This window comes from Mesoplodon mirus (assembly GCF_964341445.2).
Source record: "Mesoplodon mirus genome assembly, chromosome: 2".
NCBI lineage: Eukaryota > Metazoa > Chordata > Mammalia > Artiodactyla > Ziphiidae > Mesoplodon > Mesoplodon mirus.
In genome coordinates, this window is record NC_138977.1 from 107,561,370 (window position 1) to 107,588,471 (window position 27,102).

The 27,102-nt window shown below is 46.9% G+C and overlaps 1 protein-coding gene across 1 annotated transcript; it reads left to right on the plus strand.

The window, feature by feature from the left end:
* Positions 1-19,131: 19,131 nt before the first annotated feature.
* Positions 19,132-24,480, plus strand: EGR2 (early growth response 2; the record flags this gene model as incomplete). Its single annotated transcript, XM_082642053.1, has 3 exons — positions 19,132-19,230; positions 21,777-21,885; positions 23,231-24,480. 3 exons carry the CDS (start codon positions 19,132-19,134, stop codon positions 24,478-24,480), a joined length of 1,458 nt encoding a protein of 485 aa, XP_082498179.1.
* Positions 24,481-27,102: the final 2,622 nt, after the last annotated feature.

Here is a 27,102-nt window from a genome sequence, read left to right on the forward strand (position 1 = left end):
TCTATAATAGCATCATGGGTAATAGTTATTACTGGAGATTTCTGAAAGTTAATTAAAATCACTGAGACAGAACCAACAAAAGTCCATTCTTTTTAAAAAAATTCATTGAAGTTTAAATAATCAATTTTCCATTCTGAAAATTTACTCCAAATGGAAACTTTGAGATCCAGGGTCAGAGACAGGTTTTTTTCTTTCCTGTCAACTGCTGTATCATGAGACTCTCATTGCTAAACTTCCCCTGTTTCTCATTGAGGCAGAGTAAAAGGCAGTGGTAGGGTAAGGGTTAAGTCACCGTGTCCCCCAGGCTTCTGATTTCTGGTCCCTCAGCCTAATGCAAAAGACCACCCGCCATAGAATGGGCTTTCCCCCCTCCCCCAGCTGCAGCTCAAGTGAGTTCTGGATTCCCGTTCCATCCAAAAGCCCTGTGGATGTGCAAGCAGAGGTGATAAACTAAAATGTGCAGGTTGAAAGTTCCTCATGGTTCATTTCTAACAGGGGCTCTGGATCCCAGGGGAGAGCTGTCTGCACAGTGTGTGCAGGTCAAAGCTGATCAGCTGATGGGGGAGCAACTGTGGAGAGTCCGGGGACCAGTGTTTGGGGTGGGTGAGGAAACCCTGTCCTTAAGGGCCTGGCACATCCTGGGGGGTCTTCTGGACTGCCAGCCCTGTGCATAAGGCTAAACTTTTATTGCTATCTATCTACTTTATAAAGCCAAGTCAGCACAATTCAGGACCCATCTTCTCCCCTCACAGACCACATAACCATTTTTTGGTGAGGTATCTGTGAAGTAATTCTCAGCGTATTCTGATGGAAAAGAAAGTTTAGCTGCTGCTAAATGCAACCTCCTTCATTACTGAGGAGGCTGCACAAATGCATATTTCTCCTTTCTTGATTGGGTTCAATAATCTTTGGCCAGAAAACTAAAGATGATAAATACGTACAGAACTTGCATTTATGGGTCTGCAACTACAGTAGCCAAACTTTTTATCCATCTTTACGTCTCCAGGATCCACTAATTCTACCAACTGGCTGCTACAGCATATGTTTGGAGTATGTTTTTTTATCTTTTATTGAGTATCAATCAATCGATCGATCAATCGATCTGTCAGTGTTTATCAGGCATCTCTCACAGCCATGCCACAGTAGTAGGTGTAGGGTAGAAAGGTGTACTGAGCTCTGAAGGACATGGCTAAGTCTGGAAAATGAGTGACCTTCAAGTGTTTTGCCTTATCTGATCCCCACTAACCACACACGTGACTGTTCTTGCCCTTCCTGGGACCCCATAGCAAAATTTTTCAACATTTTGAATGTTTGTCTGATAATACCTACCATGACCTTCTTGCATTCTTTTTCTTTGTGCACTTGCCTTACTTCTTTCCTGGACCATTTGTTCCAAGAGACAGGGATACCATCTAATTCATCTCCCATTCCCTAACTTCCGGCACAGGGCCTAGCACCCACTAGGTCTCAAAAATATTTAGTGGATTATTTTGCCAGCACTGGCCTCCCAATTCTAACAGATGACATTTGTAAAACTGTCAGTTACAATATAATTCACACCTGACATTTCTGTTCTTTTGGAACATGACAATACAAAAATTGACTTCTTTCTTTGCACATCCATTTTTTTATTTGTGTGTGTGTTTTTAAGTAACCAGGCCCCAATTAAGCCAACCTGTTCTTGATCAACTTATTCTTGATTTTTTAAAAATTATATAAGCTGTAGTTTCATTTCTATAGCCCAAATTAAAATACATCATTGAAATTAAAGTAATCCTACAGGAGTTCCTTTAGTGTATTCAAAGCCAAATGTTGATAATAATGGTATTTACTTACTGAAATTTAGGAGTATTCATTCAAAAACAACATGCAGTCCTAAGTGCCTTAGACCAAAGAATACAAGTTGCTTTAAGTTTCTGTGCTCTAATTAGGTAGGAAATAATTTCTTTTCCCCTTATTAACTGCCTCCTTTCCATTATATTCTATATCATTTTAAACAGAACAACCACTTAAAAGAGTTAATGGGGGCCTCCCTGGTGGCGCAGTGGTTGAGAGTCCGCCTGCCGATGCAGGGGATACGGGTTCGTGCCCCGGTCTGGGAGGATCCCGTGTGCCGCGGAGTGGCTGGGCCCGTGAGCCATGGCCGCTGGGCCTGCGCGTCCGGAGCCTGTGCTCCGCAACGGGGGAGGCCACAACAGTGAGAGGCCCGCATACCGCAAAAAAAAAAAAAAAAAAAAAAAAGAGTTAATGGAATCCTAAGGTCTTACCTGAAGATCAAAAAAAGATAAATCACCATTATTTATAAAAGTAAAAAAAGATCCCAGCAGTTGCAACTCAGTTAAGTCTACCTTCTAAGCATAGCTCATGTATATATCTGAAAATGGATTTGTTCCATCCATTTGCAAATGCCTTGGCATGAGCAAGGCAACAGGATTCAATCAAAAAGATTTCATGGAGAACAATTCCTGTCAGAATTCCTAGGAAAAGTAGAGACTGATTTTTTTTCTTTGTAGAAAGAGGGAGACCTCTTCTATGGGCCTAATCTGCTTTGCTTTATCATGATTTGAGATGCTGCCTTACCTAGGAAAGCACAGTCCAGTGTGGGGTGATGTTGAGGCTACAGCTCTCGTGCTCCCCATACAGCCAAAGCTGCATGGGGCTTTAGACGTCACATAGGCTAATACCCCCTTTCTACAAATGAGGCAACTGGCATGCAGGGAGGGAAAGGGACCACACTAAGTCATTGGATCCCAAACTTGGCTGATCATCACTCATTCATTCCATTCATTCAGCAAGTGCTTACTTCACACTCCTCTATGCTAGGACTGTTCTTGGTTCTGGGCACACAGTGATGGTCAAGAAGGCTATGGTCCTTACCCTCTTGTATGCTCAGCACCAAGAACAGTGCACGTAATGGACAGGGTGACTGTGGAAGAGTGGAGAGGGCCGGGAAGGGAAGGCTTATGCTGAGATCTAAACAAGAAGATGTCCTTTTGGGCTGCCTTAACAAAACACCATAAACTGGGTAGTTGATACACAACAGGAAATTTTTTTCTCACAGTACTAGAGGCTGGGAAGTCCATGATCAAGGCATCAACAGATTTTCTGGTGAGAGGCCACTTTCTGGTTCACAGATGGCTGCCTTTTCACTGTGTCCTTACATGGTGGAAGGGGCAAGGGAGCTCTCTGGGGTTTCTTTCATAAGAGCGCTAATCCCATTCATGAGGACTCTACCTTCATGACCTAAGCCCCACCCAAAGCCCCTACCTCCTAATACCATCACATTGGGCATTGGGTTTCAACATATGAATTTGGGTGGGGGGACACAAACATTTCATCTATAGCAGAAGGACTAGACATGGGATGATCAAAGGGTCGGGGCAGGAATCATCCTAGGCAAAGGGAGGAGTGAGCACACAGGTTCTGAGATGGGAGGCAGCTTGAGCTGTTTAAGATGTGGCTGAGCGTGGTGAGTGTGGGGAAAGAGGAAGGCGCTGTGATTAGAGGGGAGGTCAAGGCCAGGTGATGTAAGGATGTATAGGGGGTGGTAAGGAGTATGGATTTTTAAAAAATTGTAATAGGCAATCAGCTCCTCATCAAATTTAGCTTTTTACAAGGGCATTTTCTTTGTTGTTATTGTTTCTTTTGTTTGTTTGTTTGTTTTTTTACATTCTGTGAAATTTTTTTTGTCTCATTAGTAGGTCATTTTATTTTATTTTATTTATTTTTTTACATCTTTATTGGAATATAATTGCTTAACAATGGTGTGTTAGTTTCTGCTGTATAACAAAATGAATCAGTTATACATATACATATGTTCCCATATCCCCTCCCTCTTGCGTCTCCCTCCCACCCTCCCTATCCCACCCCTCTAGGTGGTCACAAAGCACTGAGCTGATTTCCCTGTGCTATGCGGCTGCTTCCCACTAGCTATCTACCTTACGTTTGGTAGTGTATATATGTCCATGCCTCTCTTTCACTTTGTCACAGCTTACCCTTCCCCCTCCCCATATTCTCAAGTCCATTCTCTAGTAGGTCTGTGTCTTTATTCCTGTCTTACCCCTATGTGCTGCATGACATTTTTTTTCTTAAATTCCATATATATGTGTCAGCATACAGTATTTGTCTTTCTCTTTCTGACTTACTTCACATCTACCTCATTACAAATAGCTCAATTTCGTTTATTTTTATGGCTGAGTAATATTCCATTGTATATATGTGCCACATCTTCTTTATCAATTCATCTGATGATGGACACTTAGGTTGTTTCTATCTCCAGGCTATTGTAAATAGGGCTGCTATGAACATTTTGGTACATGACTCTTTTTGAATTATGGTTTTCTCATGGTATATGCCCAGTAGTGGGATTGCTGGGTCATATGATAGTTCTATTTGTAGTTTTTCAAGGAACCTCCATACTGTTCTCCATAGTGGCTGTACCAATTCACATTCCCACCAGCAGTGCAAGAGTGTTCCTTTTTTTCCACACCCTCTCCAGCATTTATTGTTTCTAGATTTTTTGATGATGGCCATTCTGACTGGTGTGAGATGATATCTCATTGTAGTTTTGATTTGCATTTCTCTAATGATTAAAGATGTTGAGCATCCTTTAATGTGTTTGTTGGCAGTCTGTATATCTTCTGTGGAGAAATATCTATTTAGGTCTTCTGCCCATTTTTGGATTGGGTCGTTTGTTTTTTTGTTACTGAGCTGCATGAGCTGGTTATAAATTTTGGAGATTAACCCTTTGTCAGTTGCTTCATTTGCAAATATTTTCTCCCATTCTAAGGGCTGTCTTTTGGTCTTGTTTATGGTTTCCTTTGCTGTGCAAAAGCTTTGAAGTTTCATTAGGTCCCATGTGTTTATTTTTGTCTTTATTTCCATTTCTCTAGGAGGTGGGTCAAAAAGCATCTTGCTGTGATTTATGTTATAGAATGTTCTGCCTATGTTATGTTTTCCTCTAAGAGTTTGATAGTGTCTGGCCTTACATTTAGGTCTTTAATCCATTTTGAGCTTATTTTTGTGTATGGTGTTAGGGAGTGATCTAATCTCATACTTTTACATGTCCCTGTCCAGTTTTCCCAGCACCACTTAATGAAGAGACTGTCCTTTCTCCACTGTACATTCCTGCCTCCTTTATCAAAGATAAGGTGACCATGTGTGCGTGGGTTTATCTCTGGGCTTTCTATCCTGTTCCATTGATCTATCTTTCTGTTTTTGTGCCAGTACCATACTGTCTTGACTACTGTAGCTTTGTAGTATAGTCTGAAGTCAGGGAGCCTGATTCCTCCAGCTCCATTTTTCGTTCTCAAGATTGCTTTGGCTATTCGGGGTCTTTTGTGTTTCCATACAAATCGTGAAGTTTTTTGTTCTAGTTCTGTGAAAAATGCCAGTGGTAGTTTGATAGGGATTGCATTGAATCTGTAGATTGCTTTGGGTAGTAGAGTCATTTTCACAATGTTGATTCTTCCAATCCAAGAACATGGTATATCTCTCCAACTATTTGTATCATCTTTAATTTCATTCATCAGTGTCATAATTTTCTGCATACAGGTCTTTTGTCTCCTTAGGTAGGTTTATTCCTAGATATTTCATTCTTTTTGTTGCAATGGTAAATGGGAGTGTTTTCTTGATTTCACTTTCAGATTTTTCATCATTAGTGTATAGGAATGCCAGAGATTTCTGTGCGTTAATTTTGTATCCCGCTACTTTACCAAATTCATTGATTAGCTCTAGTAGTTTTCTGGTAGCATCTTTAGGATTCTCTATGTATAGTGTCATGACATCTGCAAACAGTGACAGCTTTACTTCTTCTTTTCCAATTTGGATTCCTTTTATTTCCTTTTCTTCTCTGATTGCTGTGGCTAAAACTTCCAAAACTAGGTTGAATAAGAGTGGTGAGAGTGGGCAACCTTGTCTTGTTCCTGATCTTAGTGGAAATGGTTTCAGTTTTTCACCATTGAGGACGATGCTGGCTGTGGGTTTGTCATATATGGCCTTTATGATGTTGAGGAAAGTTCCCTCTATGCCTACTTTCTGCAGGGTTTTTAGCATAAATGGGTGTTGAATTTTGTCGAAAGCTTTCTCTGCATCTATTGAGATGATCATATGGTTTTTCTCCTTCAATTTGTTAATATGGTGTATCACGTTGATTGATTTGCGTATATTGAAGAATCCTTGCATTCCTGGAATAAACCCCACTTGATCATGGTGTATGATCCTTTTAATGTGCTGTTGGATTCTGTTTGCTAGTATTTTGTTGAGGATTTTTGCATCTATGTTCATCAGTGATATTGGCCTGTAGTTTTCTTTCTTTGTGACATCCTTGCCTGGTTTTGGTATCAAGGTGATGGTGGCCTCATAGAATGAGTTTGGGAGTGTTCCTCCCTCTTCTATATTTTGGAAGAGTTTGAGAAGGATAGGTGTTAGCTCTTCTCTAAATGTTTGAGAGAATTCACCTGTGAAGCCATCTGGTCCTGGGCTTTTGTTTGTTGGAAGATTTTTTTATCACAGTTTCAATTTCAGTGTTTGTGATTGGTCTGTTCATATTTTCTATTTCTTCCTGGTTCAGTCTTGGCAGGTTGTGCATTTCTAAGAATTTGTCCATTTCTTCCAGGTTGTCCATTTTATTGGCATAGAGTTGCTTGTAGTAATCTCTCATGATCTTTTGTATTTCTGTAGTGTCAGTTGTTACTTCTCCCTTTTCATTTCTAATTCTATTGATTTGAGTCTTCTCCCTTTTTTTATTCATGAGTCTGGCTAATGGTTTATCAATTTTGTTTATCTTCTCAAAGAACCAGCTTTTAGTTTTATTGATCTTTGCTATCGTTTCCTTCATTTCTTTTTCATTTATTTCTGATCGGATCTTTATGATTTCTTTCCTTCTGCTAACTTTGGGATGTTTTTGTTCTTCTTTCTCTAATTGCTTCAGGTGCAAGGTTAGGTTGTTTATTCGAGATGTTTCCTGTTTCTTAAGGTGGGATTGTATTACTATAAACTTCCCTCTTAGAACTGCTTTTGCTGCATCTCATAGGTTTTGGGTCGTCGTGTCTCCATTGTCATTTGTTTCTAGGTATTTTTAAATTTCCTCTTTGATTTCTTCAGTGATCACTTCGTTATTAAGTAGTGTATTGTTTAGTCTCCATGTGTTTGTATTTTTTACAGATCTTTTCCTGTAATTGATATCTAGTCTCATAGCGTTGTGGTAGGAAAAGATACTTGATACAAGTTCAATTTTCTTAAATTTACCAAGGCTTGATTTGTGACCCAAGGTATGATCTATCCTGGAGAATGTTCCATGAGCACTTGAGAAAAATGTATATTCTGTTGTTTTTGGATGGAATGTCCTATAAATATCAATTAAGTCCATCTTGTTTAATGTATCATTTAAAGCTTGTGTTTTCTTATTTATTTCCATTTTGGATGATCTGTCCATTGGTGAAAGTGGGATGTTAAAGTCCCCTACTATGAATGTGTTACTGTCAATTTCCCCTTTTATGGCTGTTAGTATTTGCCTTATGTATTGAGGTGCTCCTATGTTGGGTACATAAATATTTATAATTGTTATATCTTCTTCTTGGATCGATCCCTTGATCATTATGTAGTGTCCTTCTTTGTCTCTTCTAGTAGTCTTTATTTTAAAGTCTATTTTGTCTGATATGAGAATTGCTACTCCAGCTTTCTTTTGGTTCCATTTGCATGGAATATCTTTTTCCATCCCCTTACTTTCAGTCTGTATGTGTCTCTAGGTCTAAAGTGGGTCTCTTGTAGGCAGCATATATATGGGTCTTGTTTTTGTATCCATTCAGCCAATCTGTGTCTTTTGGTGGGAGCATTTAGTCCATTTACATTTAAGGTAATTATCCATATGTATGTTCCTATTCCTATTTTCTTAATTGTTTTGGGTTCGTTATTGTAGGTCTTTTCCTTCTGTTGTGTTTCTTGCCTAGAGAAGTTCCTTTAGCATTTGTTGTAAAGCTGGTTTCGTGGTGCTGAGCTCTCTCAGCTTTTGCTTGTCTGTAAACGTTTTAATTTCTCCATCAAATCTGAATGAGATCCTTGCTGGGTAGAGTAATCTTGGTTGCAGGTTTTTCTACTTCATCACTTTAAATATGTCCTGCCTGTCCCTTCTGGCTTGCCGTTTCTGCTGAAAGATCAGCTCTTAACCTTATGGGGATTCCCTTGTGTGTTATTTGTTGTTTTTCCCTGGCTGCTTTTAGTATGTTTTCTTTGTATTTAATTTTTGACAGTTTGATTAATATGTGTCTTGGCGTATTTCTCCTTGGATTTATCCTGTATGGGACTCTCTGTGCCTCCTGGACTTGACTATTTCCTTTCCCATATTAGGGAAGTTTTCAACTATAATCTCTTCAAATATTTTCTCAGTCCCTTTCTTTTTCTCTTCTTCTTCTGGAACCCCTATAATTCGAATGTTGGTGCGTTTAATTTTTGTCCCAGAGTTCTCTGAGACTGTCCTCAGTTCTTTTCATTCTTTTTTCTTTCTTCTGCTCTGTAGTAGTTATTTCCACTATTTTATCTTCCACCTCACTTATCCGTTCTTCTGCCTCAGTTATTCTGCTATTGATCCCATGTAGAGTATTTTTCATTTCATTTATTGTGTTTTCAATCGTTGCTTGATTCATCTTTAGTTCTTCTAGGTCCTTGTTAACTGTTTCTTGCATTTTGTCTATTCTGTTTCCAAGATTTTGGATCTGGGAAATAGAATCTTGGATCATCTTTACCATCATTATTCTGAATTCTTTTTCAGGTAGACTGCCTATTACCTCTTCATTTGTTAGGTCTGGTGGGTTTTTATCTTGCTCCTTCTCCTGCTGTGTGTTTTTCTGTCTTCTCATTTTGCTTATCTTACTGTGTTTGGGGTCTCCTTTTTGCAGGCTGCAGGTTCGTAGTTCCCGTTGTTTTTGGTGTCTGTCCCCAGTGGCTAAGGTTGGTTCAGTGGGTTGTGTAGGCTTCCTGGTGGAGGGACTAGTGCCTGTGTTCTGGTGGATGAGGCTGGATCTTGTCTTTCTGGTGGGCAGGTCCACGTCTGGTGGTGTGTTTTGTGGTGTCTGTAGACTTTTTATGATTTTAGGCAGCCTCTCTGCTAATGGGTGGCGTTGTGTTCCTGTCTTGCTAGTTGTTTGGCATAGGGTGTCCAGCACTGTAGCTTGCTGGTCGCTGAGTGAAGCTGGGTGCTGGTGTTGAGATGGAGATCTCTGGAAGATTTTCGCCGTTTGATATTATGTGGAGCTGGGAAGTCTCTTGTGGACCAGTGTCCTAAAGTTGGCTCTCCCACCTCAGAGGCACAGCACTGACTCCTGGCTCCTCAATTTGGGATGATTCGTTGTCTATTCATGTATTTCACATCAGGTTGATTGTGGAGATTTAATCCACTGCTTCTGAGGCTGCTGGGAGAGATTTCCCTTTGTCTTCTTTGTTCTCACAACTCCCGGGGCTCAGCTTTGGATTTGGCCCCGCATCTCCGTGTAGGTTGCCGGAGGGCGTCTGTTCTTCGCTCAGACAGGACAGGGTTAAAGTAGCAGCCGCTTCGGGGACTCTGGCTCACTCAGGCCAGGAGGGAGGGAGGGGCACGGAGTGCGGTGGGGCGAGCCTGCAGTGGCAGAGGCCAGCGTGACGTTGCACCAGCCCGAGGCGCGCCGTGCGTTCTCCCAGAGAAGCCGTCCCTGGATCCTGGGACCCCGGCAGTGACGGGCTGCACAGGCTCCCCGGAAGCGTGGACAGTGACCTGCGCTCGCACACAGGCCTCTTGGCGGCGGCAGCAGCCCCAGCGTCCCACACTCGTCTCTGGGGTCCGCACTTTCAGTCGCGGCTTGCGCCTGTCTCTGGAGCTCCTTTAAGCAGCGCTCTTAATCCCCTCTTCTCGCGCACCAGGAAACAAAGAGGGAAGAAAAAGTCTCTTGCCTCTTCGGCAGGTCCAGACTTTTTCCCGGACTCCCTCCCGGCTAGCTGTGGCGCATTAGCCCCTTCAGGCTGTGTTTACGCCACCAGCCCCCGTCCCCTCCCTGCGCTCCGACTGAAGCCCGAGCCTCAGCTCCCAGCGCCGCCCGCCCCAGCGGCCGAGCAGACAAGCCTCTCGGGCTGGTGAGTGCCGGTTGGCACTGATCCTCTGTGCGGGAATCTCTCTGCTTTGCCCTACCCAGGTACGTGGGGGAGTTTCTTGCCTTTTGGGAGGTCTGAGGTCTTCTGCCAGCGTTCAGTAGGTGTTTTGTAGGAGTTGTTCCACGTGTAGCTGTATTTCTGGTGTATCTGTGGGGAGGAAGGTGATCTCCGCGTCTTACTCTTCCGCCATCTTGCCCGGAAGTCTGTTGTTATTGTTTTAATACAGATTCTTGGGACTAGGATTCTGACGAGCCAGATCCGAAGATGGACCAGGACAGTTACTGGCCAATTCCTCGGTCTGCAAGTCAGCTCCTCCCATTGTATTAATGACCCTTCTGGGCAAGAATGAGAAGAGAGGGCAGTGTTACCTCTTGGACAAACAAGTTAAAATTGGCCAAATTTTAGCCACAAACACAAAAGATTTTACCTAAAAATACTACTGTGATCATCTTGGGCAGACGGTGGCACAGGTTAGCTAAGGCTAGAACAAACAAAGCCATCACGTCCTTCTGTTGATGAAGCTGGTGAATGTATCTCCTCCCCTGGTCAGGCTGGTCACCCCAGCAGGGTATAGCCAACCACACTTAACCCACCCCACAGAGATGAGAATCCCTTCTGACTGCACCACAGGCTGATAATCCAGAGGGTGGTAATCGGTGAGTCAGTTGCCAACCTCACAGAAATGAGACAAATGAGGACTACAGGGGATGGACCTGAGGCTGGTGGCCCAAAATTGCCTTCGATGACCTAGAACCCTAGCATCTGGTTGTTGTTGTTTAACTTCATGCTACCAGTCTTTACCCACTGGGAATAAAATGACATGGAGGAACAGAACAGTGTCAGTACACACCTGGGAACAGACACATGACCTAAATGTTAACTGGCCAGCAGCCATAAAAGTGTCTCAGGGCATTCACATGCCTGGGCCTTCCTAACCAGTAGTTGAGGCTTGCATTAGACAGACAGAGCTCTCAACATCAGCACCAGGAGACTTGGCTAGGAATGCCAGCTTTGCCTCCTTACTACCTGTGTGACCTTAGGGAAGTCACTTAGTCTCTCTGGGTCTCACTTGGCTTCTGTGGACAGTGGGAAAGGTGAACGTGGCCTTGCCAACATCACGGGCTTATATTTTGAGGCCCAAAGGAAGTAATGGTTATGAAAGGGACTTGGAAAGGGTAGAGTGCCACATAAAATGTCTTATTAGGCTTTATGAGCACTGGGAAGTTTGAAGAATTAGGAAATACATCAAAGAGATGAGGTAAAAGGATCAAAAGGCAAAAATTCTAAGAATAAACTATAGAAACGGAGATTTTTCCATGTGAAATAGAAAAGGTTGAGGGCTATATTCCAGCCTGTAATTGGTTCTCGCTCAGACTATCATGACTAACTTCTTTCATGTCTCCTGAGGAGAAAACAAAATAAATTCATAATAAAAGGGTGGTGTTTTCTATCTCTGAAGAATGTCTTACAAGAATATGAAACACCAAAATGTGTTACTAAAGCAAGTTTGGTATTCTTTCTCTAATGACCTTAGGAGAGATTTGTACTTGAGTGTGGGTGGCTTAAACATGGTTCTGGCTGAAGACAGGGAAGGAACTACAGAGGTTTCCTTTTTTTTTAGTTCTTGGAATTAAATTCACAAGAATTTTCAGGCTGTAAGCTACATAAAGACAGGGAGTTCTGTTCACTGATACATCCCAAGCACCTAGCATAGTACCAGGTATATACTAGGTACTTAATAGATACTCACTGAATGGATTAACAAAACACCATGAGCTTGTCCTAATATTTGAAAGCGAGACAGGCCCATCCCTATATCTTCATTTGCTCTCAGGTTCACCTTTCTAAGCCAGCCCCAGCCCCAGCACATTGTGGGCTAGCTCTACACGTCACAGCAGTGGCTTCCGACCCCAGGTAACTTGTATGGAGTGGTCGGAGTCAAGCCCACTCCGGCTCAACTAGAACCACCCAGCTTTTACCTAGGATACCTACATACTGGGTTTCCGGATATCATTTTCCATTTTGGGGGTAACATTCCATTCAAGTTGCCATCATATGAGAGAGTTTTTGATGACAGGCCTGAAATGCAGGAAAAGCAAGGAAATATGTCTCCTGTCAAGGCATCTTCCATCCTTAGGATTTCTGAGTAACAGATGAAGGGATTAAAATGGTCACTCTGGTCATTTCTTTGGTGTCTCTTGTTTCATAAAATCCAAACAGAAGAAAGGATCTAAATTGTTCTCATTTTCCTCTTTTTGAAGTTTCCACGGGCTGTTGATTAAATAATCATATTTTAAAAAAGCAACCTTTCGTATTCGAAAAGGCTGAGAGTTGCCAGGTCTCTGGGGAGGCTTTGATTGTGTGCTTACAAGGCCATTGATTGAAATTGTTCTGCTACCCAGTGGTGAATGCATTGTAACCACAATATTCTCTCAGGTATAACAGCCCTTGAGCAGAAACATGCTTTCTAGTTAATTATTAGCATCCAAGAAGGAGTGTGACCATGTGTCTAGGCCTGTGATTAGCATCAGCAGAAGCAGACCTGCCAAGGACTCTTTCCAAAGGCCCCAAGGTGCCAGCAGACACCTTCTCCAACCCCATCTCCAGATGAAAAGGGGAACACAGATCTGGACCACGCTCCAATGTGGGGGGGGGGCGGGATAAAGAGATCTCTTTGAAGGGCTTTAGGACTGCTCAGCAAGCAGAAGTTCAGTTCAGAGTTGATGGCTTGTCCCTGTCCTGGAATCAGAAGCGTGGCCTCCTATCCCATCCCAATCTACATTTACCTCTGCCATTGAAGGTCCAGCATCCCAAACGATCACTCTGGGAGACAATTAGATGTGAAGTGTGTATCCTGCTTTTCAGAACATGTTTTTAGTTCTTTTCTTTTGATTCACCACTATTCTCTGGCCAAGGGCAGTTGAGGTAGAAATGTCCAGCCCCAGTGTAAAAAGGTTCACAGAGGTTAAGTGGCTTCTCTAGTTCACAGGCTAGGGTAGGTACTGGACGCCCCAGTAATGGAGTCAGACTGCTTGGGGTCACATCTTGGAACCTCCACTTAATTAGCTCTGTAGTGTGGGCTTTGGTGACTCAGTTTCCTCATGTGCAAAGTGAAAACTGTAATGATATTTGCTTCATGGGGTGGTTGGTAGACTAAGAGATAAGGGAACATAGTCAGCAGAGAGCTTAGTACCCTTAAATGATCAATAAATATTAGCCATCATTATTATTATTATTGAGAAAATTACTATTATGGGGAGCCACCACTGAGCCTGATTCCCAGTCGAGTGCTTTTCCCACTACACAGCGCTGCCCTCAGCACAGCTGCTGGTTTTCCCCTTTAACCAATCCTTTACCTCTGCCCCTACCACCGTTCTCATTCAAAATAGTGAAAACTTAAACTCTTTCTAAACATTGTGGCCTCTTTGGATGCTGTTTAAAATTCTGGGCAGGCGGGCTTCCCTGGTGGCGCAGTGGCTGAGAGTCTGCCTGCCGATGCAGGGGACACGGGTTTGTGCCCCGGTGCGGGAAGATCCCACATGCCGCGGAGCGGCTGGGCCCGTGAGCCATGGCCGCTGAGCCTGCGCATCCGGAGCCTGTGCTCCGCAACGGGAGAGGCCACAACAGTGAGAGGCCCGCGTACCGCAAAAAAAAAAAAAAAAAAAGAAAAGAAAAAAATTCTGGGCTGGCATGAGGGGATGTGATGTTTCTATATCGTTGTGGCACATAGTTAAGACGTACCATCAGACACCGGGAAAGGCTGCCACCAAAGGCTTGAGTGGTGTGAGTGGAGCAAGCATAGCTGGTTCCTCCCAGCGTCAACCACCAACCCAGGAGAATACCATCAGTTAAGTGGCAGGGGCACGACTGCTAAGGGAGTCTTGGGGTTCCTTGCCCTGAGTCCTTTCCATTCACCAGCTCCTTGCATCGCCCTGCATCTGTGACCAGTTGTACAAGGAAGGGAGGAGTCAGGAAGGAGGGTGGGAGGGTTTGAACAGGGATCCGGGTAGACATCTGTGAAGTGGTTTTCACTGCTGGCTGCCACCACATCAGTGGCACTCCCTATGCTGACATCAGAGGGTGGCGCTCAGAACTTCATGATTTAAATCTCCAATAAAGGGAATATCTGAGGACAAACCCTTAACATCCCCAGAGGATGTTTTCTGGGGTCCATGTCCTTGCTCCGAAATCCAACATCTCCTGGAGAAACCACTAGACATAACATGCTGTGGACTGGGTAGAATTAGTTAATTAGGAGTTCTCTGGCAAGATAGCATATGAAAATCGCAGGTGGCCAGGCTTCATTCCCTCTCACTGCTGGGAAGGTGTATCTTGGGTTTCTATCCAGAACTCTGCTTACTGGAGTACAGACAGGGAGAACACCCTTCAAGGTCCCTGCCTTCAGGGGATTTATGAGGGAGTTGAAAAAGTAACAGCATAGAGAATACGTAAGACACCGGCACAAGGCAAGTCCCCTACGTGGGTGACACCAAGGCTAAGAATGTCTCTCTTCTAACACCATCTCCAGATTTTGCAGGTCACTCACTGACCCACTCTTCCTAAATCTAAAATTTCTATTCCACATTTCCAAACCTCCTTGGAAAAGTGACAGTGTTATCGTTAGTCATTTTGATCTCCCTGGAAAAAAAGGGTGTTACGTCAATTCGATAATTATTAATGTGGAACCTGGCTTTCCAAGTTTAGATGACGTTTTTCACAAGGGTACAGCTTATTATAAGTCACATGCAAATAAGTGCTGATTTCTGGGTTAGCTTTTCTCCTACAACCTAAACCTGGACCTCCTCAGTAACCCTAGAATCATTATTCTTGGAAGAGGAAACTCAGAATTCAAGAATAAATATTATGAATACTTCATATGTCAATATTTGAAGTATAGCTACTCTTATGCTTTATCTGCTTTATCTTTGTCTACTATAGGCTGCTCTGCATCACATGATGTACTTGAAAGACGTGGGCTCTGGCAAGTGAGAGAACTGAGTTCACATTCTGGCTCTGCCACTTCCTGTCTGTGCGAACTTGGGTATCTCCTTTGAGCCTTAGTTCCCTCATCTGTAAAATAGGAGTAAACGGCCTTATTTTTCAAGGTGGGTGTGAGGAATAAGGCAGTGAACTGAGAAAAACAGAGTTCAGTGTCTGTTTGCCAAATGGGTGTTCCATAATAGTAATAATTTAATAGCTAACGATTAGTGAATACGTAGTATGTACTAAACAGTATGCTCTGTGCTTTATGTATATCACTGTATTTAATCCTCAGTACACCCATGAGATACGTATAATCATTTTGTCCACTTTATAGTTGAGGAAACTGAGGCACAGATAAATTATATGACTTAGTTAAGAACACACAGCCAGGTACTGTCAGAGTTAGGATTTGAACCCAGGGTCTAGGATTTGAACGCAGGACCTAGGATCTGAACCCAGACCAGATGGGCCTCCAGAGCTCATTTAATAACCACAAGAAATAGTGACCATTCTTATCAAGATTATTCAGTTGAAAAATGAAATGTTTGGGTTTTTTTTTTCTTTTTTGGTTTAAATGCTGAAAAAGAACTGCTCTGACAACTAGGTGCACCAATTTGCTCTGTCCTTTTCTCAATATAAAAACAAAGCTTCTATAGGATGTCTGGCATTATTTGGAAAAAGAAAAATTGCTTCCTGTAATCTGGTAATGTAAGCAGGCTAGTGATATGTGCTTTTAAAAAATCCAGGAATACCCTAGTTGTAGTGAACTTCATTTTTTGTACAATTAAATATATAAGCTGAAAGATTTTAAATTTAAGGGCATAAAAAGGTGTGATTTGGAATGGAGATTTTGCTTCCAGCCTTAATGACCGGACTGACAGACTATCACTTATTAACCTGGACCCTAAGTTGATATGTACCTTGTCTTAATGGTGATAAGTAATGCATTAATTTACCTTTTATTCTTTGCCAGCAATGCTAAAGTGATCTGTAGATTTGACATGATATGTTTCTACTAGAAAGACTGCACTTCTCCCCTCTATTCATTTTAAATGGGACAAAATTCGCATTGTCTGTCATTTCCGTATTGAGAAATAGACAACTAAGGAATGTTATTTCATTAAGACTGTCACTGAAGCAGAATGCTGATGCCAATAAGCATTTCTGTATATGTTCTTTTCTTGCTGAAATCTTGTTGGCATGTTGCTGAAGCTGAGTGGTTTAAAAAAAAATCTCAAATGTAAAAATTATAATGCCATTGTCATTATCCAGAAAAGATAATGGCAGAGAAAAAGGAGAGTCGTAGAGGTTAAAATCTCTTGAGGGGTGGGAAAAGGGAAGGGGCTTTCAAGGAGCCTGACTGTATTGGCTACCCTCAGCTCCAGTACTCTAGGCACGGAAGACTGACTGGAGGTTTTCACCCACACTGAACTTTCTTTATTCCACAAATGCACTTTGCTTCCCCCCACCTCGGGGCCTTTCCGCACGGGCTTTTTCTCCCTGGAATGCTCTATCCACTGACCTTCCCCTAATCCTTGCACATTCTTCAGATCTCTGCTTAGATTAGAGAAGCCTTCCTCAATCTCCTAGATTCAGTTGGATCCTTTGTTCTTTTTCTTTATTGGGGTCAAACATTGTCATTCTTTACAACTGTATATTTGTGTGATTGACTGCAAGCTCCGTGGAGGGTGGGAACAAGGCCTGGTTTTAGGCACCACTGTAGCCCAGGGTTTGGCACAGTCTTGACACATAGTAGATGCTCAAGAAATATCTGTTGACCTACGATAGTTCACCCTACAGGGAACCTGAGCACCTTTTGTTTAGGTCAGTACTGCCGCTGCTACAAAATAAGATCACAGGGGTCTTACTTCCCCCGTCCAGATTATTTGTGCCGACAAAACAAGACTTTGGTTGCACATTGGACTGGTGTGAAGCAATCGTTCTCTCAGGCTTCCCAACAACTTTGACTGGCATAATCTCAGTTTGGTTTATAGCCTCTGGGGTTACCAGATTTGTAGTGAGATGCTGAATGTAGGGAGGCATTTATCAGTTTTCTCAGCACACAGGGGCACCTTTAAGGAAGGCTTCGCCATGTGGCAGAGTTGGAAATTAGCCTGCTTATCACTGAAGTTCACATGTCCTATGCCATTTGAGTTCAGGATCCACACCCTTGTGTGTGTCCATGGTTAAGAGCAATTCTGACACTTCTTTCTCACTCCAGTGGCAGTATTAGAATGGAAGTGAGTGAAAATGACATGATAATAGCAATAGTCTATAATGATGTTCAAAAATGTTTCTTAATAAATCAAAACGCAAATGTTACCAAATTATTTGTGACATGCCTCATGGCTGATTGTGATTCTCAAGTCCACACTGTGGAAAAAAAGCTGAAAAGCACTCAGAGAGTGGACCCTGAGAGCCAGCCAGGAGCCGCAGGCTGCCTTCCCTCCTCCTCACCCCCACCACAGGGCAAGCCCACTAAGGGGCACCTCTGCTTCCTTCCTCTTTTACTTTCTGGGTCTGGAATCAGGACAAAGCAGATCAGCATCTGGCATCGATTTGTTACTCTTTTAATAACCCTAATACATCTTTGAGCACTCCATTTACTTGAGCATTTTGACAAATCTATTTTAAAGAAAAGCATTTAGTTGTTCAGCTTTTGATCTGAATAAGCTCAAGTGCCTAAAAGTAGAGACCATGGTACATCTCTGTATTCAACTGCCACCTTCCCCCTTCCCCCCTTCCTCCCCTCCCCAGTATCTTACTCTATAAACCCCTTTGTGATCTTTATTTGTCTCTACCTCTTTTTTTTCTCACTTCTTCACTCCAGGAAGGATACTGTGGGATTGGCTTATTTTATTACCGGGCCTATTAGTATGCTGGTTTTGTGCGAACCTGGTCACTCCATCCATAACACAGGCTGTGTGAAAGGCCAAGAACTCAAATTCTCCCTCATTTGGGGAGGGGGGTATGTCCATGACAGTCCCTTGTCCCTTCCTTTTGAAACCCCTGACCTCAGCTTTCCTCCTTTCCGAAATGCCAGAGAAAAGAAATGAAGTTGTCTAAGGTGACCTGTTTCTTTCCTAGTGGGCTAAGCCACGCTCCCAGTCCTCAAAGTGCCGTTCACTTTCCGGAACTGGGTTTTCCCATATGAATGATGTAGCATCCAGCGCATTGTACCTGGAGTCAGAAGACTCAGTTGCAAGTTTGGACACCACCCCTTATCAGCTGCGTGACTTAGGCAAGTTACTTCAGCTTTCTGAACTTATTACCCATCCTCAGAATGGCTGGCTTGAAATGAGTATGCCTAGACTTTGTTCCATTATCACTCTTAAGAGGGAGAGAGACGGGGGAGAGAGGGAATCTACTGACCCGTTTCCAGCGGAGATTCAGGGAAGCCCTCCCAGGACTGGCCCCAGGCACCTTCCCGGTAGCCTGCATAGCCTCCCTTCCACTGTTGCTTGCCCCTGCCCCCAACCCACCCCCGGCGCACGGCTGGCTTGACGTAGCGCAGCTCTTAAGTAGGTGTGAGTTGTTGGAAAACTGCGAATAATTCCAGGGTCAGTCACTCCCATTTACTCTAACGTGCTTCTCTGACCGGCCGGGTAAGCCCGCCTCTCCTCGTTGGGGTCCCATCCCCCATCTGACCCCCACTTAGCCTCCTCCTTCGGGAAGAGCAGCAGGCGAAGAGCGCGCGGCTTACCCTCTCCCGGGCCACCCCCAGCCTGCGCCCTGCCCTCTGCGCCCAGCTCGCCCCGTACTCGGGCGTCCAGGAGCTCCCCCTCCGGGCAGCGCGCTGTGGCCGCCGGCGGGGTTGGCAGCGGCGCCCACCGCCCGGCGGCCCCGGCGACTCACCCGCCGCCCACGTGCGTGGAGAGGAGCGAAGCGCAAACCAGTCGCGGCGCCTGCGCTTGCCACCGGTGGGTGCCTTACCTCGGAGGCCGCCGGGGGCCGTAACCCGAGCCCCGCTGCCACGACCCATATTTGCATAATTCGGTCCCCCCCCTTCTTTTAGACTCAGGGCTGGAGATGCGAGTCGGGCTCCCCTCCGAGGCGTCGTCTTGCCGGTGGTCAGCGCGGGGGCCGCAGGACGGGCCGGAGCGCAGGCGGAGCGGGCCGGCGCACGTGGTAAGAGTGCAGCTTTTTCTTTTTTCAGAAACGGGACTTTCCACGTTTTTGCCGAGGGTGGGGTACCTACAAGGGTGCTAATCTTGCTGCGATTTCCTTCCTTTCCCCTTTAATTTTTATCTCCAATTGGAAAAGAGCGCGCAGCGCAAGCGAGAAACTTTCCCAAATTTTCTCTGGGCGTTTGAAGTCAGGAAGATGGCCGTCCGCGGGAGAACCAATTTCGCGGCGGGAAGGGGGAGAACCGGAGCGCCGGAGGAGAAGCAGAGGCAGCTCACCGCCGCCCCGGGGTCCTGACCACCGCGCGCGGGGCCGGGCGGGAGCGGACTCGCAGCAGCTGCGGCCGCGGCAGGTGAACGGTCGGAGAGCCGCCTGCAGCGCCGCGCTTCTTCCACGGCGTGGCGCCGTAGCTCTCGGCCGCCCGGGCCCCGACGAGCCTGGGGCCGTCCTGGCCCGCCGCGGGAAAGGGCAGGGCCGGGCCCTAGAGGCTGTCCCGCGCTCTACGCCAGGCCTTGGCTGCTTTGGGGGCGGGAAAGGGGCTGGCAGGCGGCCGCTCGCCAGGTTTGAGCAATTGAGACCAACATCCTACGGGGCCCCGGCCAGGCCAGGAGCGCTCCGGGGGGGTGGGCCAGGGAGCGCCGGGAGATAGAAGCGGTCTGTGCAGCCAGCCAGAACCCACCACTATCTGGACCTCTGAAAAGTTTTTTTAAATTGCTTTGGGAACTAAGCAGAAAGGTTCCCATCGGGGCCAGGTCTTTTTTTTTTTTTTTTTTTTTACATGCAAAGGGAAAAGCGCGTAAGGTGATGGCGACTCGAAACTGGCGTTAGCGTCACCGTTTGCTGTCACTCTGGACCTCGCTCGGCTCCCCGAGGTGGCTCTTGGTCAGGGATAGGAAGAATATTCCTCCTCATGTGTGTGTTCTGGAGTAGCGCTCGGATGCGGGCAGAGCGCATCTCCGGAGGGTAGGCTTTCGGGGGTGGATGACTGCGGTGGCGGCAGGTACAGGCAGTGAAGGTGAGGATGGGTGTCTTCGCAGAGCAGCCTATTCAGCAAACCCAGGCGCCCGCTCTGCCGACAAGGCATTCTGTTGGCGAGGCGAGCGCACGGGCGCGCTGTCAACAGGGAGGTGTGTAGCGTAAGGTGTGCGAGTGGGTGTGTGAAGAAGGCGGCGGGGGCAGGAGTGTGTGCAGAGGAAGTGGAGCGTGTGTGAGTGTAAGAGTGTGTGCGCGTGTGTGGCGGGGCAGGGTGAGTGTCCAAGCCTCCATCTGGACGCCCCCACACTGCCGACCGCCCAGACGCGCCGGGAAGGGCGCCCGCTCCGCGCAGCAGCTGAAGGGGGGCGGGGAGCGCGCGGGCAGAGGAAGGGTGGGGGTGTCTCCGGCTGAGGATTTCTCTCGAAGCTCCCCGCAGTTATCTGCTCCTCCTAGGGTCTACCCCCCCCGCCCCAAGGTGCCCAAAATACTTAAACAAACAAACAACCCCAAACCTGTTCCGTTTTCGCTCCTGTATAAATAGAACAGACTTTCCAAAAAAGCAATACCGCATTCACTCTTATCACCAGCTACTTCTTTCCACCAAGTAATTCAGAAAAAAGCAGTCAGCTTCCGTGAATGCATGCAGCTTTTTTTTTTTTTTTCTTCTCTGCCTCCTTTTGCTTGCGGTTTTGAGCTGCCAAGAAAGTGAGTAGGGGTTTGACTGTAGTGTCTCGGCTCCGCTCGGTTTCTTTCCGAAGTTTAATTTTCCGGAATGGCTCCCAAACAAGGGCTGGGGGGGCGGAGCTGCCGGCACCGGATCTTCGCCTTTTTTGGAAAGTCCCGGAGAACCGGAATTCCTCCCCGCCCGGGAGGCCGCGCCGCAGCCCGGACCGATCGCTCTCCCACAGTGGCCTAAGCCGGACCCGTGGCGCGCCCTATCCCCGTCCGGCCCTGCGCTCTGGACCCGGGCTGCGGCTCGGGCCCCGCGCCCCAGACCCCCGCGGATCCTCGCGGGCTGCGAGCCGGGAGTCGCGAGCCCGGAGGAGCCCGCGCAGCCGAGCCCCTATGCAAATCGGCCATGTGACGGCAAAAGCCGCCTGGCCCAGCCCTGTTCCTCAGTCCATATATGGGCAGTGACGTCACGGGCATTGAGGACCTGCCCATAAATACTTAGAGCAACACTTTCCGTCTAACCCGGAGAGCAGCAATTGATTAATAGCTCGGCGAGGGGACACACTGACTGTTATAACAACACTACACCAGCAACTCCTGGCTTCCCAGCCGGAACACAGGAGAGAGTCAGTGGCAAATAGCCAATTTTCTTCTTAAAAAAAAGCAACTTGTTTGCTAGTTTTATTTCTGTTAGATTTTTTTTTTTGAGGTGGGTAGTTGCTTTTAAGTGTGGAGGGCAAAAGGAGATACCTACCTAGGCTCAGTCCAATCCCTCTCCAAAACGGCTTCTCTGACACTCCAGGTAGCGAGGGAGTTGGGTCTCCAGGTTGTGCGAGGAGCAAATGATGACCGCCAAGGCCGTAGACAAAATCCCAGTAACTCTCAGTGGTTTTGTGCACCAGCTGTCTGACAATATCTACCCGGTGGAGGACCTCGCCGCGACGTCGGTGACCATCTTCCCCAATGCCGAACTGGGAGGCCCCTTTGACCAGATGAACGGAGTGGCTGGAGGTAAGCCGCTTACCCCCTTCGCGGACCGGGACCCACGCAGCTCGGAGATGGTGGGGGGGTTTCGGTGCATGTGCAGGACTTGGAGGAGAGGGTCGGGGCGCGAGGTGGACGGTGTTGACTGAACTGGCTTTGAAGAATGGAAGGGGGTGCAGGAGGAGCCCTCGTGAGCGGGGATCCGGGCGTTGGAGCTGGACGCGCGGGCAGATGCACCAGGTTGCCAGCGAGCGAGCGTGCGTGCGCCGCGGCGCGCCCAGCCCCCGGCGGGCGAGGGGCGAGAGTAGGAAAGGTGCCCCACCAGGCTTCTGGGCTTGTGCGGGTCTTTCCGCTGGCCGCACCCCAGTCTCCCCTCTCCCGGGGTAGGGGCAAAGTGACGGGAAAGTTCGGGGCTCTGGAGGAAAGCTGCGCGTCTGGAGAGCCGAGCGGCGGAGAAGCCCCAGAGGAAAGCGTCCGCCGCTCCCTCCTCGGCAGAGGAGACCCAGGGAAAATCTCGGAGCGCGCTCCCCCTGCGGCCTGCAGGAGCGCCCCCACCTGCGCGCCGCCCGCGAAATTGAGGGGGTTGGCCACTCAGGGAGGAGGAGGTGGAGGGCGGGCAACGGCGGGAAGCGGCCCCCTGGCTGCCGAGGGAGGCCCATAGGGCACTGGTGCCGCGAGTCTCCTCGGCGATGCGGTGGAAAGTGGTCTCCCGCAATCCCCGCGCCTTCCCCGCAGCCCTGCCACTGTCTTTGGGCTGGGGCGAGGACGCGCGGGTGTCGGGCAAGGCTGAAAAGGTTGGGAGGGGAAGGAAACCTATAGACTCCTTCCACCGCAGAGCCCGATTCCCTCCAGCAGTGGGAGAGGGAGGAAAGGAAGGCACCTGGGATGGGGAGCAGCCAGGAAATCACTGACCCCCTTCTTTGGCTCACCTCTCAGGCTGACACCTTCGCGGCAGTGGCTGGGATCAGTCTTCTGGGTGGTGTCTGCCCCAGCCGTGAGACCTCCCCAGGCAAAGGAGAGGGAGAGAAGTTCCAGGCAGATGGGGAATTTTTAATACCGTTGTTGCTATTTTTGGGTGTTTTTATTGGGGACTAGAGCCACAGATGGCTGTATATGGGGGTTGGGAGTAGCTCATCTGCTTTCCTGGAGGTGGTTTGCATCCTAGACTGTCACTGGCTGCCACAGTAGGCTCTTGGGCTAGCCTCTTCTAACTGTCTTTGGGCCACAATTTCCTCACCTGTTGAACCCTGCCTCAGCTCTACAGTGCTAAGATCCTGGGCCTTGGGGTTGGACTCATGTGAGACGGGGGTGAGAAGGGATTCTTGGCTGCATTCTCATTGCTCCACCTCCATTCTTCCTTTCCCCTCCCCAGATGGCATGATCAACATTGACATGACTGGAGAGAAGAGGTCCTTGGATCTCCCATATCCCAGCAGCTTTGCTCCTGTCTCTGCACCCCGAAACCAGACCTTCACTTACATGGGCAAGTTCTCCATCGACCCCCAGTACCCCGGTGCTAGCTGCTACCCAGAAGGCATCATCAACATTGTGAGTGCAGGCATCCTGCAAGGGGTCACCTCCCCAGCTTCCACCACAGCCTCATCCAGCGTCACCTCTGCCTCCCCCAACCCACTGGCCACAGGACCCTTGGGTGTGTGCACCATGTCCCAGACCCAGCCTGACCTGGACCACCTCTACTCCCCACCGCCGCCTCCTCCTTATTCTGGCTGTGCAGGAGACCTCTACCAGGACCCCTCGGCGTTCCTGTCGGCAGCCACAACCTCCACCTCCTCCTCTCTGGCCTACCCACCACCTCCTTCCTACCCGTCCCCCAAGCCAGCCACGGACCCAGGTCTCTTCCCCATGATCCCAGACTATCCTGGATTTTTCCCATCACAGTGCCAGAGAGACCTACATGGTGCAGCTGGCCCAGACCGCAAGCCCTTTCCCTGCCCCCTGGACTCCCTGCGAGTCCCCCCTCCACTCACTCCACTTTCCACCATCCGCAACTTTACCCTGGGAGGGCCCAGTGCTGGGGCCACAGGGCCAGGGGCCAGTGGAGGCAGCGAGGGACCCCGGCTACCTGGCAGCGGCTCTGCAGCTGCCACTGCTGCCACCTATAACCCACACCATCTGCCGCTGCGGCCTATTTTGAGGCCTCGAAAGTACCCCAACAGGCCTAGCAAGACCCCAGTGCACGAGAGGCCCTACCCGTGCCCAGCAGAAGGCTGTGACCGGCGCTTCTCCCGCTCGGACGAGCTAACACGGCACATCCGAATCCACACGGGGCACAAGCCCTTCCAGTGTCGAATCTGCATGCGCAACTTCAGCCGCAGTGATCACCTCACTACCCACATCCGCACCCACACTGGCGAGAAGCCCTTTGCCTGTGATTACTGTGGCCGCAAATTTGCCCGGAGTGATGAGAGGAAGCGCCACACCAAGATCCACCTAAGGCAGAAGGAACGCAAGAGCAGTGCCCCCTCCTCGTCGGTGCCGGCCGCCTCCACCACCTCCTGCACTGGGGGCGCGCAGGCTGGGGGGACCCTGTGCGGCAGCAACAGCAGCACTATTGGTGGAGGGTCCCTCGGCCCTTGCTCGTCTCGGACCCGGACACCTTGAGATGAGACTCAGGTTGACCCACCAGCTCCTTGAGGCCCTTCATCCACTGGAGCTGCACGACAAACACTACCACCCATTCCTGCCCTTCCCTCATTTCGTTGGGCAAAGGGCCTTAGGAGCCTAGCACTGCCCCCACCCCTTTCCACTTAGAAGCAGGTCCTTCCCAAAAGTTAGCCCACCTTAGTCTCTCTTAGGTGAGTTGACTGTCACCCCAAGGTAATGGGGAGGCTCAGAAGGGGGTTGGGTGGGGGTCCCTGGCCTGGAGGGCTGAGGCATGACCCTGCTTTAAAGGGTGGTTTGACTAGGTTTTGTTTCCCCTCTCTTATTTTGACTGGTTACAGGTTTTTGACTCTGGATGTCAGAATTGATCTGAGATTTTTTCTACAGTAGGTTGGGAGATACTCATCCCTTCAGGTGGGGATAGCAAAAAAGGCAGAAGGAAAACTGATGTGCACTTTATGGCTTGGGACTGATTTGGAGGATGCTGTACAGTGGGTGAAGCATGGCCTTTATAAAGCTGCATTCTGTGGCCCTAGAACAGTGGATCAAAGCTTATCTAGTCATCTCAACCCTTTAAGCAATATGTATTATAAACTCCGAGAACAGAAGTGCAATGTGATGGGAGGGACATAGCAATATCTGCTCCTTTTTGAGTGGTTTGAGAAATGTAAAGACTATTTTTTCAGTGTATATCCATTCAGATTTTGTGTATTTTTGATGTGCACTGTTCTCCAAGTTCTGAACCTTTGGGAAAAAAAAGTAAAGCATTTATGATCTCAAAATGAGTCAGAGGTTAACTTATTTAAAGGGGGATGTACATATATTCTCTGAAACTAGGATGCATGCAATTGTTGGAAGTGTCCTTGGTGCCTTGTGTGATGTAGACAATGTTACAGGGTCTGCATGTAAATGGGTTGCCTTACTATGGAAAAAAAAAACATCACTCCCTGGGTTTAGTATGGCTGTATATATCTGCCTATTAATATCTGGAATTTTTTTTAGAAAGTATATTTTTGTATGCTCTGTGTTGTGACTTAAAAGTGTTACCTTTGTAGTCAAATTGCAGATGGGAATGTAAATAATGCTACTGGAGCTGACTTGTTTGGTTATTAGCTCTTAATAGTTGTGGAAATATAAATGATTTATTCTAACACAACACCACTAACTAAAGTTCAGATAAGGAATGGTTTATGACTATGGTGTAAATAAATACTTTTCAACAATATTTTTGCTGCAGAAATTACTTATGAAAGATTTATTGGGTGGGACTTCAACAGTACCCAGTGGGTTTTAGTACTTTGACCAAGCCAGGATCTCCAAGTCTTCTTTGCTAGCCTTTCGACACCAGCCCTCTCACCCCAAAGCAATCTCCATTCATAATCAAACGCTAGCGTTCTGGGGATTTCCCCCATGCATTAGTGTAAAAGTGGGGAGGCGTTGTTTTGACTCATTGTTCCGTCCTCTATAACAGCCTATAACTTCTCTCTGCTCCTGAGTGGGCTCCGGAAAATAAATACTTACAAACAAGTGCCCACTCGGAGACTACACATTTGCGGCTGTTTTCAGAACCCTGACCGGGGCCAGGAACTCAGACGAAATGTGGCTTTGTGGAAAGTGTGGTGGCGTGGTCAAGCTGGAAATGACTTTCAGGTTCCAGGATTAGTCTCATGACCACAGAAAACTTTTTGAAAAGCGCTATCACCTCTTCAGATCAAAAATGCACTCAGACACTGCTGATGACAGCATTAATAGGTTGCCAAAGGAATTACCCCAGGACTCATTTCTCTCCAGCCTTGTCTCCCCAATTACACCTATTCAGAAGGATCATTACACTGCCAAAGGTTTGGTGGGTCCGGAGACTATTAAACGTTCACCTTTTTAGATAAGTGTATACCAGCCTTAAGAAAACCTCAAAGACAATCTGAATCAAATAGGCATAAATGGTCCTCCATGGCACTGGATAATGGTTTGCAAAACAATACACTATAGGGGTCATTTTACTGCAAGCCTTTTGTAGTGATTTTAAAATATAAATTCACCCCCTCCCCCAATAGTTATCTATGTATCATACAATGCAGATTGTCTTAGTGAAGTTATCTTTCTTTACTCTAAAATTGGACCTAAATATCATTTAACGTCACTTGCTGCCTCTGGATCCTTACACAAATGTAACACACTGGAGTGCCCACTGTTTAGCTACATCACCTGAAAACCCTGTCATCTGTTTGTCCTTTGGCACTGTTAGATTCTCTCAGGCGTGGCTGATAACAGATGGCCTGTATTTTAGAACAGCAGTGACAGCTTCTCCTGGAAACTACTTTTTGCCCTTACCAGCACTAGAATTCGAAATCTAATTTGTGAAGGTAACTAACCCTTATTTCCTTCCTGTCCTTATTTCAAAGATGCACAATACCTCTAATAACTACTAAATGGAAGTTTCTAAACTTCAGTGTCAGATTGTTCTAGTGACTGGTGTCATTCCATTAGATTCATATTTCCTAGCTTGTCAGCATACTATCATCCTTGGTTGGCCAATTTTCTTAAAGAAATATGTATAAAACAATGCCACATTTTGATAATTGTGTTTTTAATGATACTACTCTCCTACCAAAATGTCATTAT